The sequence below is a fragment of the Rhinolophus ferrumequinum genome, chromosome 25 (assembly GCF_004115265.2).
Source record: "Rhinolophus ferrumequinum isolate MPI-CBG mRhiFer1 chromosome 25, mRhiFer1_v1.p, whole genome shotgun sequence".
Taxonomy (NCBI): domain Eukaryota; kingdom Metazoa; phylum Chordata; class Mammalia; order Chiroptera; family Rhinolophidae; genus Rhinolophus; species Rhinolophus ferrumequinum.
Window position 1 is genome coordinate 19,683,220 of NC_046308.1, and position 14,739 is coordinate 19,697,958.

At 53.3% G+C, this 14,739-nt stretch overlaps 1 protein-coding gene and 1 non-coding gene across 7 annotated transcripts; one reads left to right on the top strand and one right to left on the bottom strand.

The window, feature by feature from the left end:
• Positions 1–1,930: 1,930 nt before the first annotated feature.
• GAL3ST1 (galactose-3-O-sulfotransferase 1) lies at positions 1,931–14,658 on the bottom strand. 6 transcript variants are annotated; one of them, XM_033098458.1, is made up of 5 exons: positions 14,490–14,620; positions 10,218–10,383; positions 6,152–6,352; positions 5,534–5,673; positions 1,931–4,746 (listed from the first exon to the last, which is right to left on the bottom strand). In XM_033098458.1, exons 4-5 carry the CDS (start codon positions 5,662–5,664, stop codon positions 3,603–3,605), a joined length of 1,275 nt encoding a protein of 424 aa, XP_032954349.1. In that variant the 5' UTR covers positions 5,665–5,673; positions 6,152–6,352; positions 10,218–10,383; positions 14,490–14,620; the 3' UTR covers positions 1,931–3,602. The 6 variants fall into 6 exon arrangements, with proteins under 6 accessions (XP_032954349.1, XP_032954348.1, XP_032954353.1 ...); XM_033098457.1 differs by lacking the exon at positions 6,152–6,352; XM_033098461.1 differs by lacking the exon at positions 6,152–6,352 and having other exon boundaries at positions 3,299–4,743.
• TRNAT-CGU (transfer RNA threonine (anticodon CGU)) lies at positions 12,098–12,171 on the top strand. Its single transcript has one exon. It is a non-coding gene; the product is annotated as a tRNA-Thr (tRNA).
• Positions 14,659–14,739: the final 81 nt, after the last annotated feature.

Sequence of the window (14,739 nt, forward strand, 5' to 3'; positions counted from 1 at the left end):
CTGTCGGGAGCTCACAGACAAGGAAGTCCGCAGGTCTGGCTCTGGGTGAGCAAACTAAGATGGGGGAGCCCGGAGGCCCTAAACTAGCCTGGGAGCTGGGGTGCCAGGAAAGGCTGCCCAGAGGAGGCATCAGAGCTTGCTTTGGAACGCATAGCAATATTAGGCCTGCAAAGGGAAGGGGGACTTATGGAAGGGAAGCAGCATGTGCCAAGCCACAGAGGCTTTCAGCTGCAGGGCTCATCCTCAAGGGCAAGGGAGAAGGATGGCCTGGCCGCCCGCATCAGGGGAAGGGTGGCTTGTAGGGGTGAGCCTGGGGGAGGGAGGCGAAGCGGGAGACCAGGTGAGGGGCAGAGCCTGATCCAAGGCAGGCACAGGGCTTGGTGAGTGTTAGTGTCCAGGGGCTGCTGTAACAAAGTACCAGAGACTGGGTGGCGTAAAACAGTGGATATTTATTCTTTCACAGTTCTGGAGGCTAGACGTCTGAAATCAAGATGTCAGCAGCCACGCTCCTGCTGAAAGTTTGGGTAGAATTTTTCCTTGTGTCTTCCAGCTTCTGGAGGTGGCCATGGACCATTGGCATGTTTTGGCTTGCAGCTACCTCACACAGATCTCTGCCCTTGTTCACATGGCATTGTCCCTGTGTGTCTGTCTTTACATGTCATTTCCCCTTCTGATAAAAACACCAGCCATATTGGATTAGGGCCATGCTACTGATCTTGATGACATGTACAGAGACCCTATTTCCAAATAAGGTCACTGATAGGGAACTTGTGGGGGTAGGGGTAGCACTTCAACGTATCTATTTAGGGGATACAGTTCAACTCATAACAGAGGAACAGGTGTCTCCAATGAATTTTTCCCACGGGGCATCCATGACCCCGGTTTTGGCTTTCACATGTCAGGCTTACAGATGACTGGTCACCGTGGGTGTCCCCAGCCCCGACCTGCACAAAATGTCAGGACTGGCCAAGACCAAACTTGGCACCGGGTGCCCCCTGCTGTCCAGGTGTAGCAAGAGCAGTCTGGCTCCTGCAAGACACAAATAGCAGAGACCCTTGGAGACCTCATGTTTTTCAGCCATGGAAGAGCCCCCAGTCCTGAGGCTGAGGTGGCCAACTAGAATGGTATTGAAAGTTTAGAGGCCATGAGCATTGCTTTGGCATCTGACTGACCTGGGTTTGCATTTTACCCCAGTGGCTGCCTGGCCGGGTGACTCTGGGATGGTTGCTCAGGCTCTCTGTGTTTCAGCCACCTCCTGAGGGAGAAAAGGGGATCGTGCATGTTCCAACATGGCTCAGGGCTGGGCACAGAATGGTTGCTCAGTACACGGCAACTACTTACTATAAAAATATTCATTACGTTAATAAAAGAGTTAATAACTACAGTGCTCTTAAAACAAACGAGGCAGATGATAAATGCTAATGAAGTAATTTATATTCTTGGCATCTACGATCTGTCAGATTTGTTCTCCTTGGACCCCTAAGGGCCTAGAAGTGCCAGTATTAATAATAATAAATAATGTAATTATATGTATATTAAAAAAGAAAAAAGCTCATAAATACAGAGAACAGATTGGTGGTTGCTGGAGGTGGAGGATGGAGGGTGGGAGAAATGGGTAAACTGTTTTTTTTTTTTTTTAGTTTAAGTTTATTTTTAAAAATAATATATAATAATATTATTATTGACATTTCTAGGCCCTTAGGGGGATTCAAGGAGATATAATTATGGTGTTCCACAAACCCAGGCTGTTATCATATTGCACTAAGTCACATCTTTGATTAATAAAAGAGAAGGAAAATTATCTCATGGATTTGGCGTCACTAACATTTTTCCTGAGAATAGTCTTAGCTATTGCCAGTATTTATTTATTTATTTATTTATTTATTTATTTATTTATTTATTTATTTATTTATTTATTTATTTATCCTTAGGTCTCTCCACATGAACTGAATCAAGACTTCAAGGGTGTGCTTATTTCTTACTGCAAAGAACATTATGAGGGTGCAGACAATGATTCTAGGGGGTTAATGGGATCAAACCACTCCTAGGCTGACCCACCATCCTGGTTGCTTGGGACCAAGGAGTTTTCTGGGAATGTGGGAACTTTCAGTGCTAAAACTGGGCCAGTCCCAGGAAACTGAGACACTTGGTCACCCTAACCCCTTTATACCCTGCTTGGACCAGAAACTCACTTCCAGGAGGAAGCCTGACTCAAGCCCAGGGAGAGAGGTTAAGAGCTGACTGATCAGGCTTTGAATTCTGGCTCTGGCACTAATTAGCTGTGTGACCTTGGGTAGGTCACTTAACCTCTCTGACCTTTGAACTATAAAGCAGGGAGGCTGCAGATATTCCAATAAGTTGTGCACGCACTTGGCTTGGAGCCTGGCACAAACAAGTCTCCAATGGGGTCATTTGGCTGTGGTTTCTGCCTTTCATGTCGGGTCCCTGGTTAGAGACCCAAGAGTCCCAGAAAGGGCCCCTGTTTCCCTGGGGAGGCTGAGGAAGGCAGGTTGGTTAGAGCAGATGCATTCCCACCCTCGTTGGTCATACCTGACTTGCCTTGGTTGTTTGGCCGCCATCTTCCTCTCTGGACATGAGCTCCAGGAGAGCCCTGGGCCAACTTGCTAATTGCTATACACTTAGGGCCAGCTTGGGGCTGGGTGCACAGAGATATCTGATGAATACCAAATATTTTTGGATTAATATATGAAATCCCAGGGTGTAAGGGGGAAACCAGGGCCTAGGTAGAGTTGGAGCACCAGCATTGGTCGGTGGGGGAGAAGGGGTGAACAGGCACTAGCGATGGAAGGGGTTCAGGGTCCCAGGGAGATGGTTTAGTTTTGGGTTTGATACGTGACCTTGGGCAAGTCCTTTGCCCTCTCAGAATATCAGTTCCCACATCTACAAAATGGGACAGTTACTGTGCCTGCCTCAAAGGGTTACTGTGAGATTAGAGATTGTACAAAGAACCCTTAGCCTGGGCCCTAGACCTGCTGCTCAATGCCCACGGAGTGTTCCCCTCCTCCCTGTCACATACACACACACGCACACACACACATCTCTCTCACACACACACACACACACACACACACACACGATCTTCCAGGTCCTGGGAACTTGTTGGAGTCCTTCAACCACACAGGGCTTCAGCATTTTGGCGCACACCAAATCCTTGCCACACCATGGGTTTCTGTCTCACAGATATACTCACATAGGCACCATCATGCTCTCTTGGGGTCCCCAGTACCCACCAGTCATCACCCACCAGGGCCCTGCCAGTCACCACCACTGAGGCTGGTTAACAAAAACACAACATCGAATGTCTTTACTTCTGAGGTCTTCCCTGTAAGGGAAGGCATGAAATAGGACATTCTTTTTTTGGAAGGAAGGGGATTTAAATTTTTAAAAAGGTATAATTAGTCAAATACTGATCTCAGGCCTTCTCTGTGTGCCATGGGCCCAGTGCTGGCTGGCTGCGTCCCCACAGCAGCCCCACCTTACCCCAGGGACCGGGGTGGCACCAGGAGGGGTGTGGGGGAGACCAGCAGGTCCCTGCCAGGCCCAGCAAGCAGGCAGGGTGGGGCCGCTGGACTGGCGGGATGTCACCACTGCAGAAAGTCCCGAATGAGCTTCCAGAGCTTGGTGACCCACAGGTTGACGCCAAGGTCCATCAGGTACTGGATCTCGGGTGTGAGCATGCGACGACAGAGCTGTGCGTGCCGCTGCCCAATGCTCTTCTTGAGGTTGTAGCCCAGGATGGACTTGGCGCCCAGGGGCTGCCAGGGCTGCATGGCCGAGTCCTGGATGGCAGCAGCGTCCACGGCGTGGCCCCCATCGATGCAGATACGCCGCATGTGCTCATTAGCACGTCGCAGCGCGGCCACCTCACGGGCCATGCGCTCCCGCCCGAATGCCTCCACCTTGCGCCAGAAGCTGGCATTGAAGTGGCGGTAGAGGCGGGCATCCAGCACGTTCCAGGCGGTGGCACGCTGGTACAGTTCGCCGGACAGGCGGGGCACGGCCGAGGCGCGGCGGGCATTGAGCTTGAAGTAGAGCACGTCCTCCAGTTCCCAGCACAGCAGGTCTTTGAGCAGCACCAGGGACTCGTCAAAGTACTCCTGTAGGAGCACCAGGTGGAAGCGGCGCTCCACCTCCAGGATGTGCTCCTGCACCAGCGGGCTGCTGGGGTCCAGGCCGCTGTCGTAGCCCAGGTCGAAGAAGAGCAGGTTGCGGAGGTAGTGGGCGTTGTAGCCGTTGGGGTCATAGTAGCGGTCAGGGTCCTGCAGGAACTCGGCCAGCTTGTCGTGGCTGGAGAGCTTCCACGTGAAGGGCACCACCGAGCCGAAATAGTGGAAGGAGGACTCGAAAAGGCGAGCGGGGTCACGGAGCACAGTGATGAAGGTGGCGTTGGGTGGCACCAGGCCCCGGACCTCGTCGTAGTGGAAGCGCATATGGTTGCAGATGATGTTGAAGCAGGCCCCCGGATGGTAGTCCTGCACCAGGCTGCGGGCGAAGAAGGCTGGGTAGTCGAAGTCGTTGCGGCCATTGGGGAAGGCAAACTTGAGCCCATGCTTCTGGCCGAAGCGGAACAGGATGTTGAGCAGCGTGCTACTGGCCGTCTTGTGTGTCTTCATGAATACGATGTCGCGCCGAGGCTGGCACCCTCCCACCGAGCCGTTAGCCGGGGTTGCTGTCTCTGGCTCACCCGGGGCTGGGGAGCAGGGCGCTGCACCCTCCGGGGTCCTGCTGGGGACAGAGTGGTAGGGACAGCCTCAGGGGCTGCTGGGGACACCAGGTGTCAAAGTCCCAAGCTCTGGTGTCTAGAGAACAGGGTTGTTGGGGATAGTGGTGGCAGGGGAGCCCGGATGGGAGCCAGATGGAATGCCTGGGCCTGTGGTTTGGCCTCTCTGGCCTTATGTTCCTCATCTATGAAAAGGGGGAAATAACAGATCCTATTTGTGGTGTTGGTGTGGGTCAAAGTGAAATGTGCATGCTGGTTCTCGTCTCATTTGTTGCCACTGAGTCCTTGCAGATTTATCATGAATTAGCATTAGGTTGAACCACGTGAAATTTTGTAGGTCAAAAATGGTCAATTATTAGTAATTTCCTCTAGTTCAACTTGATACCACCAATGAAGGGCACGGGCTATTCCAGGCATAAGCTGAGCAGCCCCATGGGAGGTGGGATAGCCTCATGGCTAAGAGCCAGGCTTGGAGGCAGATAGACCCCAGTTTGAATCGAGGTCCTGTGCCAGCTGAATGCTCTTGGAAAAGTCACCCCCACACTCCCACCTCCCAGCCCCGTTGGAGCCTCAGATGATGGTAATTCAAGCCCTGTACACAGATGATGTTATCTGATTCTCATGCTACATAAGGCAGGCTCCATTATTATGCCCACTTCACAGATGAGGACACTGAGGCCCAGGGTTACACAGTGAGTTCTGCCCTCAGTGGAATTTCTACTCAGCACAGCATGGTAGAGGGTGCCCCCTCACCTGCACCCCACCCCTTAGGTGCCCAGAAGGGCCACTCACATGGAAGCCAGGCCAGCATGCAGTGGGGGGACGGCGTATGAGTACAGCAGCAGCAGGAAGCTGGTGAAGAGTGCTCCCAGCACCAGCCCCTTGGCCATCGACTCCCAGCGCTTCTTCTGTGGCAGCGGCATCTCAGACACCTGTAGGGGGCACAGAGCAGGGCAAGCATCAGGAGGCTGGCTCCAGGGCGCCCCCACTACTTCCCCAGGCCTGATTGGGTTAAGGGGCAGCCTTTGACATTGGGTCCTGCCTTCACCAGCTCTGTGGCCCCCTAGCAAGGTTCAGACAAGGACAGAGAGACAAATACATGGAGAGACATGGCAAAAGGGGTTCAGACAGAGATGGTGGGTGAAGCCAATTCAGAGAGAGGTTGGGGAGTGGGGCAGCAAGTAGGTTCTATTGCCTGGTTCAGTTTTAATTTTTTAAGCTGAGTGATGGGGTGGGTACATGGGTGTTCTTTAGTTTACTGTTCATACTTTTTTAGACTTCATAATGAAATTGTTTTCTAAGAAAGAAAAGAAGACCCTCTCCCATTGCCCCATTCCCTCAGGCCTGGCGCCAGGGCTATCTACAGAGAGGGGCCATGAATCCCTCACCTTTCAGAAGCCCCAGACCTACCCATCCCCTGTGCCACCCTTCTCAGCTGCTCAGTGATGGGCTGACGTTCCTCATCTCTTCACTGGGGTCCTGGGTCTGTAGGGAAGGCAGCTGGAGAAACTGAGGCTCAGAGTGAGGAAGGAGAGGGCTCAGCCTGCCAGGTCTCTGCCCACACAACCATCTCCTCTACGGTTGCCAGCAGGGAGGGTTGCCCAGGTAAATCTGAATTTCAGATAAACATCAAACAAATTTTTTAAAGTATAAGTATGACCCAAATATTGCATGGGATATACTTATACTAAAAATTATTCAATGTTTACCTAAAAATAAAATTTAACTGGGTGTCCTGGTTTTTGTATTGTTTTGTTTTTTTTTTTAGTTTTGGGGGGTTTGGCATGAGCTGTAACAGAAGCAGTTTATGCTAGGGATGGGGTTCAGGAAAGAGCCGGGGCTCAGGAGCCTCACCTTAGTTGTAAGGCCAAGGCACAAAACTTTCCACTCCTGTTCCAGTGCATTCAGCACAGGACCCTGGGCCCAAGGCCACAAGAGGTCATGCATGCTGCCTTGTGAGCCTGGCACCTGGTGAATGTTTGATGAATGAACCCCCATGACCACGCACATGGCACATCACCACAATCCCTGGGGCCAGAGGCCAAACAGCCCACCTGGAGGAGGACACCACATACTTCCCCCTGGAAAAGTTACTCGAGACACCCAGCCACGAGCCCTTCCCAGAGAAAGGGCACTCCACGCCCACCCCACCAGCCACAACGGACCCTGAGTCCTCTGCTCATCATCTAGACATTTCTCCTCACAGGAAAGGACATGAAGAGGCAATTTGCAGAGGAAGAAAATATACAAGAGGAAATTGGGCCTCCCTCATGACAACGATATACCCCTGTTCACTCAGGTGGGCAAAATGGACAGGGTCGGGGGTGGATGGGAGCGTGAGTTTCAGAGGGCGGTTCTATCAAAGGAGAAAGCTACAAACTCTCTGAATTCCAACTATTTTATGGAAATACTTGGGCAAAGTCACACTAGCAAGGGTGTTCATGGCAGTTTGGTCAGAAATACAAAAAAAATCAGAAACCACCTCAGTGTCCACCAGTGGGAAACTGTTCCCAGAAGGAGTCATCTGTACCCATTTAAAAAAAAAAAAAAAAAGGCAGAGCTATGTGGATAGGCTCAAAAACACACCATGATCTATTAATGTGAAAAAAAAGAGAAAGTTCCAAATCAGTACACCCCCAAATCCATATATGCATATAAGTAAACATATATGTAGGCCCAGAAACAACTGGAGGGCAGTATTTAAAATTTTAACAGTGGTATCCTCTGCATAGCTGGGGGAGGGGTATATAAGGAAATATTTTTCTATGTTATGTATTTCTACAATGGTTGCATTTTTTAAAGGAGCATGTGTGACGTTTTTAATAAGAAAAAGTCAATAAAATATATTTAATATATTTAAATAATAGATCATAAAGTTTGTGGGGTGGGGTAAGCCAATTAGCCATGGTCTGGTCATGGAGGGGCCCCAGGAAGGAAGGGGAGGTGCTGACCACAGTCTCTGAAAGACCCAGTTCTATGTTTCAAACACAGAAACCCTTTGAAGCCTCAGTTTTCATCTGTAAAATGGGGGGGCTGGTAGCCCCGCTCACTAGCTCTTCCTTTGATGGGGCAGGCAAAGTGATTAGCACATAGTTACCGCTCAGAGTTAGCTGTTCCCCTCCTGAGGCCCCAGGGACCTGCTCTGGGCCTGTCTTTGTCACCCTCAGGGTGGGCCCCCTGAACAAGGAGTGGCCACTGGGCCTCCCCACCAAGAATAAACCTGGCCCATGCTTCAAGTGCCCCCATCAGCCTTCTGCTCCCTGAGGGCCCAGAGGAAAACAGGGCAGAGCCCTGGGTCAGGCGAGAACCACAAATTCAGGCCCAAACTCTGAGTGGAACCCCAGGCCTCAGTTTCTCTGACTTTAAAACGAAGAGGAGTTAGGATTCCCACCTTCAGAAAATCCCCTGGGCCCACCCCTCCCCCAGCAGCCCCACTCACCAGGACGCTTTCCAGAACTCTGGGAGGCTGATAGCAGAGGTTCTGAGGTGAAGGCCAGCCAGCAGGGGGCAGACTAGCCTCCCAGAACCATCAATCAGGCTCTGTCTGACCCCGCCCAGGACAGCCCCCCAACCACCATCAGTGCTTCACTCATTCATTCATTTTCCCACTTGGGCTTCCTCAAACAGTGCTGGACCCTGCCAAGTGCCGGGTCCTGGGCCATCGCACCTTCTGGGATCACTTTTTAGCCCCCAGTATGAGCCAAGTGCTAAGCAGGGTCTTCTACAGAGCATTTCACTGACTCCGCCCAGCTATCCGGGGAGGCAGACTCACTGTAACCGCCATTTTGCAGACAGGGAAACTGAGGCTCCAGGTAGGTAACTTGCCCAAGGTCATTCAGCAGGACAAGGTTCAGAGCTGGAATTTGAACCCAGGTCTGTCAGCTTCCAATGTGCAGCTTCCACCTTTCTCCATGGCAGCCCCTACCTGGAGTGTCCCAGGTCCAGACCCAAATCGAAGAAAAGGAGGGTGTGTGCAGCCGGAAGTTTTATCACCGGAGGCGGAGGTATGTCCCAGCAGTGCAGTGTGGTCTGCCCTCTGTGGGCTGGGCCAGGGCAGCCAGGATGAAGGGTGGGGAAGCAGAGGGGACCCTGGTGGCTGGTCCTTCCTGTCTTGGCAGCCTGAGGCGTCCAAGACTGGTGGTTCCCTTCCTGCCTGGCCTTTTTGAACTTGGGTACATCGCTCACCCTCTGCGAGCCTCAGTTTCCTGTGTACAATGGATACACAACAGCAAATTCAGGGCAGACAGCACCCTTAGTGATCATAGGCAGAGCCCCTGGGTAAACTGAGGCAGAGAAAGAAGCTGGCTGGCAGCCAGGAGCTCCGCTGGGGGGAAAATAGTTATGAGTTTGTGAGATTTGAATGAGCGAATGCATTCACAGGTGGAGATCAATACATATTAATAATTATTATCACTATTGACCAGGACCCAGTCCCAGTTCATGGGACTGGGCGTGTGAGAAGAGGGATCCCTTCCATGCCCAGCTGCAGGCAATTCAGCTGCAGGTGATTCAGCTCTGAGCTCTTTGAGCCTGGCACCTGGTGAATGTTTGATGAATGAACCCCAATGACCCTCAGGGCAGAATGTGGTGAGGGCTGACAACATATGTGTGAGAGCTACACATGTCAGTTCTACAGGGGAGAGTCACAGTTCTGCACCAGGGTCCTGGGTTTGAATCCCAGCTCTGCTGCTTCCTTGCTGTGTGCCCTCGGTAAGTCTGTGCCCTTCTCTGGCCCTCAATTTCTCCTCCAAAATGATGATACCAACTCTCCCTCCATGACAGAGTGGTATGAGATCCTCTGTGTCCCACAAGGAAAGTGACCGGCACAAAGGTGGCACAGAGCAGACATTGAGCATTGTTATTAAAATCGTTATTATTTCCCTCCCAGGGTCCCCGTCGTGGCCCGTTCAAGGTGTGTGTGCCCACTGGCCCACGATGGAGGTTCGCAGGCAGCTAATGGCACTAGGTCTAAGGTCATGGGATACTGAGGACAATCTCAGCATGGCCCTCAGGCTCACAGCCTCCAGTTTGGAAAATAGCACAGCAGGAAGGCTGAGGCTCAGAGAGGGCAGGGCCACCCTCAAAGTCACACAGCACAGCAGCAGCAGAGACTGGACGAGAACCTGGGTCTCCTTCTTCCTCTGCCTACAGAGGTGACAGTCTCAGGCACTCAGGGCAGATGGTCCCCCTTCCCTAGCCCACCCCATCTATTCCTGCCCTCCTGGGTTACCCCAGCCACACTGCCCTCCATTTGTACCAACGTCTGGCTCCAGGCCAGGCCAGCAATCCTCCAGTTTGGCTGAACCAGCACCCTTCACGGAATGAAGGAGAAACAGGACTCATCCTCCACAACGTGCACACAGGGAAACCAAGCCCAGGATGGTAAACCTTCTGGTCTAGAGCAGGCAGGCCTCAGTCTCAGGGTGTCCTGCTCCCCCAGGGACCCCTGTACGATGATAGAGGAAGAGACACTCACCTTGGGCCGCAGCTGGCTGCCCCTTTCCTCTCCCTGCCTGAGCCACGTATGACTCCCAGGCTGCCTCTCCGGTCACTGGGAAACAGGAACGCTCCAATGACACCCAGCAGTATGGTGGCTGGCTCCCTCACGCTCCAGCGGGTGTGAATATTCATGAGTTCCCTCCCTGGGGACAGCAGGTGGCATGTCTCTGTATCCTGCAGGTGCTGCCCTGGCCTTCTGCCCTCTGGGTGGTCCCTGACCCTCCCTGGACCTCAGTAGCCGGGCAGCTCCTTCATCCAAGGGCTCAAGAAGGTCCTGGGTGCCCTTGGGCCAAGGACACAAGCAGCCGCAGAGCCCTGCAGAAAGCCTGGGACAGGCTTGAAGGCCGGAGGGACAGAGGCAGGTGGGGTGGGGAGGCTAATGGCTCTTGAAACACATCTCATTTAACACTGCCCTATATGAAGCACCACCATCAGTCCACTCCCCAGGTGAAGAAACCAAGAAGGCTCAGAGAGATGAACTTACCTGTCTAAGGTCACACAGCAGAGGGCAGAGAGCCAAAAGTCCAAATGTGGACTTGCCACACTCCAGATCTTAAAGATGCTGAGACATGGACCAGAGACCAAGGTTTGTCTAAAATCTGGGGGCGCCCAGAGAGCGAGCAACTCAGCCCAGGCCTCTTGGAGGGAAGCACCTGACCAGGGCTAGGAGGATGTGTCAGGTGAGATTTTGCCTAAGCTCCAAATCCTTCATCAAATAGGTACAGTACGTAATCCTGCCTGTCCTGCCTCCACCCCTGTATGAGGGATGGGGGCGCAGGCCACCCTGGACTAGCCTTGAGGGATTTGAGCTAAATCAGAGGTGCTGAATCTTCCCAAGGTCTCTAGGAAGAGGCAGTTCTAGGAGGGCTGGCCCTAAACCCCAGGGCCCCTCAGGCGCAGTCAAGGTGCTGGAATCTCTCACTCCCCGCTCTTAGCCACGTTAAGATCTGTCCTCTCTCCTCCTTGCCCATGGACAGACTGTGCTCAGAAAAGCTCCCTTCATCCTTCCTTCAGCTCTGATGCCCACAGCCCCTACCAATGGCCCAGACATGGGGCTCTAAGTAGGTGTCACCATCAACTAATAATAATCACTGTGACAGCCATTTATTCCACACTGAGTACCTTCATAGGTTGAGCTGCTGCCAGCCGCCCCCGAGGAGCAGCAGGCATTTGACACTTTGCTATGAGTACTCTTTCCCCCAAGCCCCGTCTAGCCTGGGATCAGCCCCCTAGGCACCCATGAAATACCAGAGCTCACACGGCCACAGGAGAGGCCCAGAGTCCCCATCTGAGTGCTGGATCAGGTCCAGGAGCGGGGGAGTTATTTTATCTTTTCCAGGCTGAGCGAGCTTAAAGACAGACGACTGGGATGAATCCGGGCACAGAGGGCATCAAATAGCCAGGACAGTGGTTTATAAGCATGGATTCTGGACCAAACAGAGTCCAGTCCATGCTCAGGACTTCCCATGCATTGCTAACCCTCATAATCCTCTTGGGGAGCCCCAGTTATCACCCCTACTTTATAGAGGAGGGAGCTGAAGTTAAGGAGGGGAAGTGACAAAGCCCAGTGTCACACAGGGCTAAGAACCTCATCCACATGAGAGTAGAGCTCAGGAACAAAAGGTGAGCTCATGGGTGGGATTAAGAAGAGCCATGTGAAGCAAAGCTTTCCAGAGTAGGGAGCACTGATGACAGTGCTCCAGCCCTGCCAAGGGGGTGACCTGAGAGCAGAGCTGGGAGCTAAGGAGGCTATGGCGGTAGGGTCTCCTCCAGAGAGATCAGTGACATCAGCTCTAGCTGGTTCTCCTCCCAATGAAAAAAAATTTTTTAATTATAAAAACAGTCCGTGCTTGGGGCGGCCGGTTAGCTCAGTTGGTTAGAGCGTGATGCTCGTAACACCAGGGTTGCCGGTTCGATCCCAGCATGAGCCACTGTGAGCTGCACCCTCCACAACCAGATTGAAACAACTACTTGACTTGGAACTGAGGGGTCCTGGAAAAACACACTTAAGAAAAACAAAAACAAAAAAAACCAACAACAAAAAAAGCAGTCCGTGCTCATAAAAAAATTTAGACAATTACAGAAAAATATAAAGAAGACAATGAAAAGAGCTCCATCCCCAGAAGTCACCATCCTTTAAGCTTTAGCATAAGCCTCTTCACGTTTTTTCTATCTATACATGCAGATGGGGGAGGGTTCTCTTTGGGGAAGCATATTTTGTTTTTAACTTGCTTGTTTTTCACATATGAATAGATTGTGGACATTGTTTTGTGACCACGATGAATTTTAAATTGATGTATTCATAAGTATTTACTGAGCACCTGCACCTATACTTCCCAGGATCCAGACCCAAGTTCCCTAACCCCCAGATTTCACATCTGGGGAAACTGAGGCACAGATAGGGAAGGACTCACCTAAGTTCCTATGGCAAGTCAGGGCACTGGAACTAAGTGTGGGGTGCCCAAGCCATACCTCGTCTCTGCCCTGGAACTGGCAAGAGGCAAAGAAGGTATTCTCTGGGACCCCACTTCCTCCCAGCCATCACTTCTCACCTGGTGATTCCACCGGCTCCCAGCCCACAGATTCCCATGGGCACCTCTGCTCCGTCCTGCCTTCCCTGTCTGGAGTGGGATAGGGCTCCTAACCAGGGCTTGTCCATATGCCTCACTCATCAAAGCAAAGCAAGAAGCTCTTCAAGATCCTGCTGCCACGCCTGGAATTCCACCATCTGTACATCATTCTCCCCGTTAATCATTGCCTCTTTCTCCAGGGTGGTACACTTAGTCCCTTAGACCCCATTGAGAGGGAGGGACCGTAGGGGACACTCCTCCCTCGTTGGGTGACACAAGGGCATCAGACCCAAGCTCTCAAACATTGACCCATGCCCATCGGACAAGGGGATGCCTGGGAAGCAGACAGGCTTCTTTGTCCACAGGGCGCTTCCTTCAGGCAGCATTCTGCCTGAGGGAGAAGCAGGGAATAAAGCTGCCTGAGGTGGCAGCTGGGAACAGGGCTCTGTTGTCTCTGATCTCAGCGTAGCAGACTGCTCACCCCCCGAGTGTCAGGCAGAGCTGGGAGCTAGGGAGGCTAGGGGGGTGGGGTCCTGAGCTGGGGGTTTGGGACTGCCCGGGCAGATCCAAGAGGCTAGGGACCCAGAGGTCCTGAACAGGGCTGGGGTCCTGAGATGCAGGCCAGGACAAACATCTTGTGATTTGCAGCCACCTTCGAACTATGTGACCTTGAGAAAGTCCCTGAATCTCCTTGAGCCTCAGTTTCCCCCTCAGGATAATGAGAATAGTAGCAATGCCTCCTTCGCAGGGCGAGGTACAGTGCAGCTGCATAGGAACTGCTCTGGCCCAGGCCTGCCCTGGGTCTTATGCTCTCTGGGCCTCAGGTCACCCCCTTGGTAAAGGAAGAGGTTGGATTCTCCCAACTGGACTGTCCTTATGAAGATTTCCATGGCACCTGTCACCTTGGCAACCCAAGTGATCAGGTGTCAGGCCTGCCACCCTCCCTCCCTCCCACTGGTGTGGGTTACTGCAGCCAGATGTGTGCCCATCACTCTCCTGGACCACAGTCTTGCCCTGGGCTGTTACCAAAGTTCTGGCTTGGTACTGAGGGGGGCAGGCCACGCTGATCCGCCTTCCTGGGCACTGGTCCAGGTAACAGGGGAACTGCTGAATTTCCTAGGGGACCCCTACTGGATACCAGGGTTTGTCCCATTCCCACAAGCCTCTCCTCGGTGGTCTTGCCCCTGGTCTTGCCCCTCTGTGGTACAGGACATAGCCTTTCCCAAGCAGAGGGTGTCCATCCCTTACCCTGGCCCCCAGCCCCTGCTCTGACAGCCCCCCTTCTGGGGAGGGTTGGTGGGAAAAGGGTAGATTCCTGCCCCTCCTCCCCCAGGGTGCTGGCTGCTGTGTCCAAGATTAATCATTAATGGACTTCCAGCTCAGCCCCACCCATCTCGTCTAGGGACTGAGTAAACCCTGGAAATGGGGACCCTAGGAAAGAAACCAAGGGCAAGGTGAGCACCAACCTGCACCCTCCCTAGCCTCAGCCTGCCCATCCATCCGCTGTCCGCGGGACCCTGACGCTGTAGTGTAGCAAGCACTCCCATACCACTCAGGTCCGAGAGTCGGTCTGACGCGCGATCCCAATTCGGAGGTTAGGGTAGTTCAGGTCGGGACCCAAGGGGGTAGACTGAGGCAGGGTGCCAGCTGGTGATGGGTGCTGGGCCCCTAAGACGTACCTTGTCCCCTTCCTCCTCGGCCTTTGCGTGCTGGCTCGGCCCGGGCCGCGCCGCCCGGGCGCTCACTAGGCGGCGGGGCGTACCCGCCGGAGCCCCCCGCTCCACCGGGCCTGGACCATGCTCCCGCCCCGCCCCCGCCGCCGCGCCGGCTCGGGCCAGGTGCGGCCGCCAGCCTCGCCCAGCCCCCGGAGCCGCGGCCAATGGGCTCCCGGTACTCCCGGCCCCTCCCAGCCCCTCCGCGCGCGCCCGG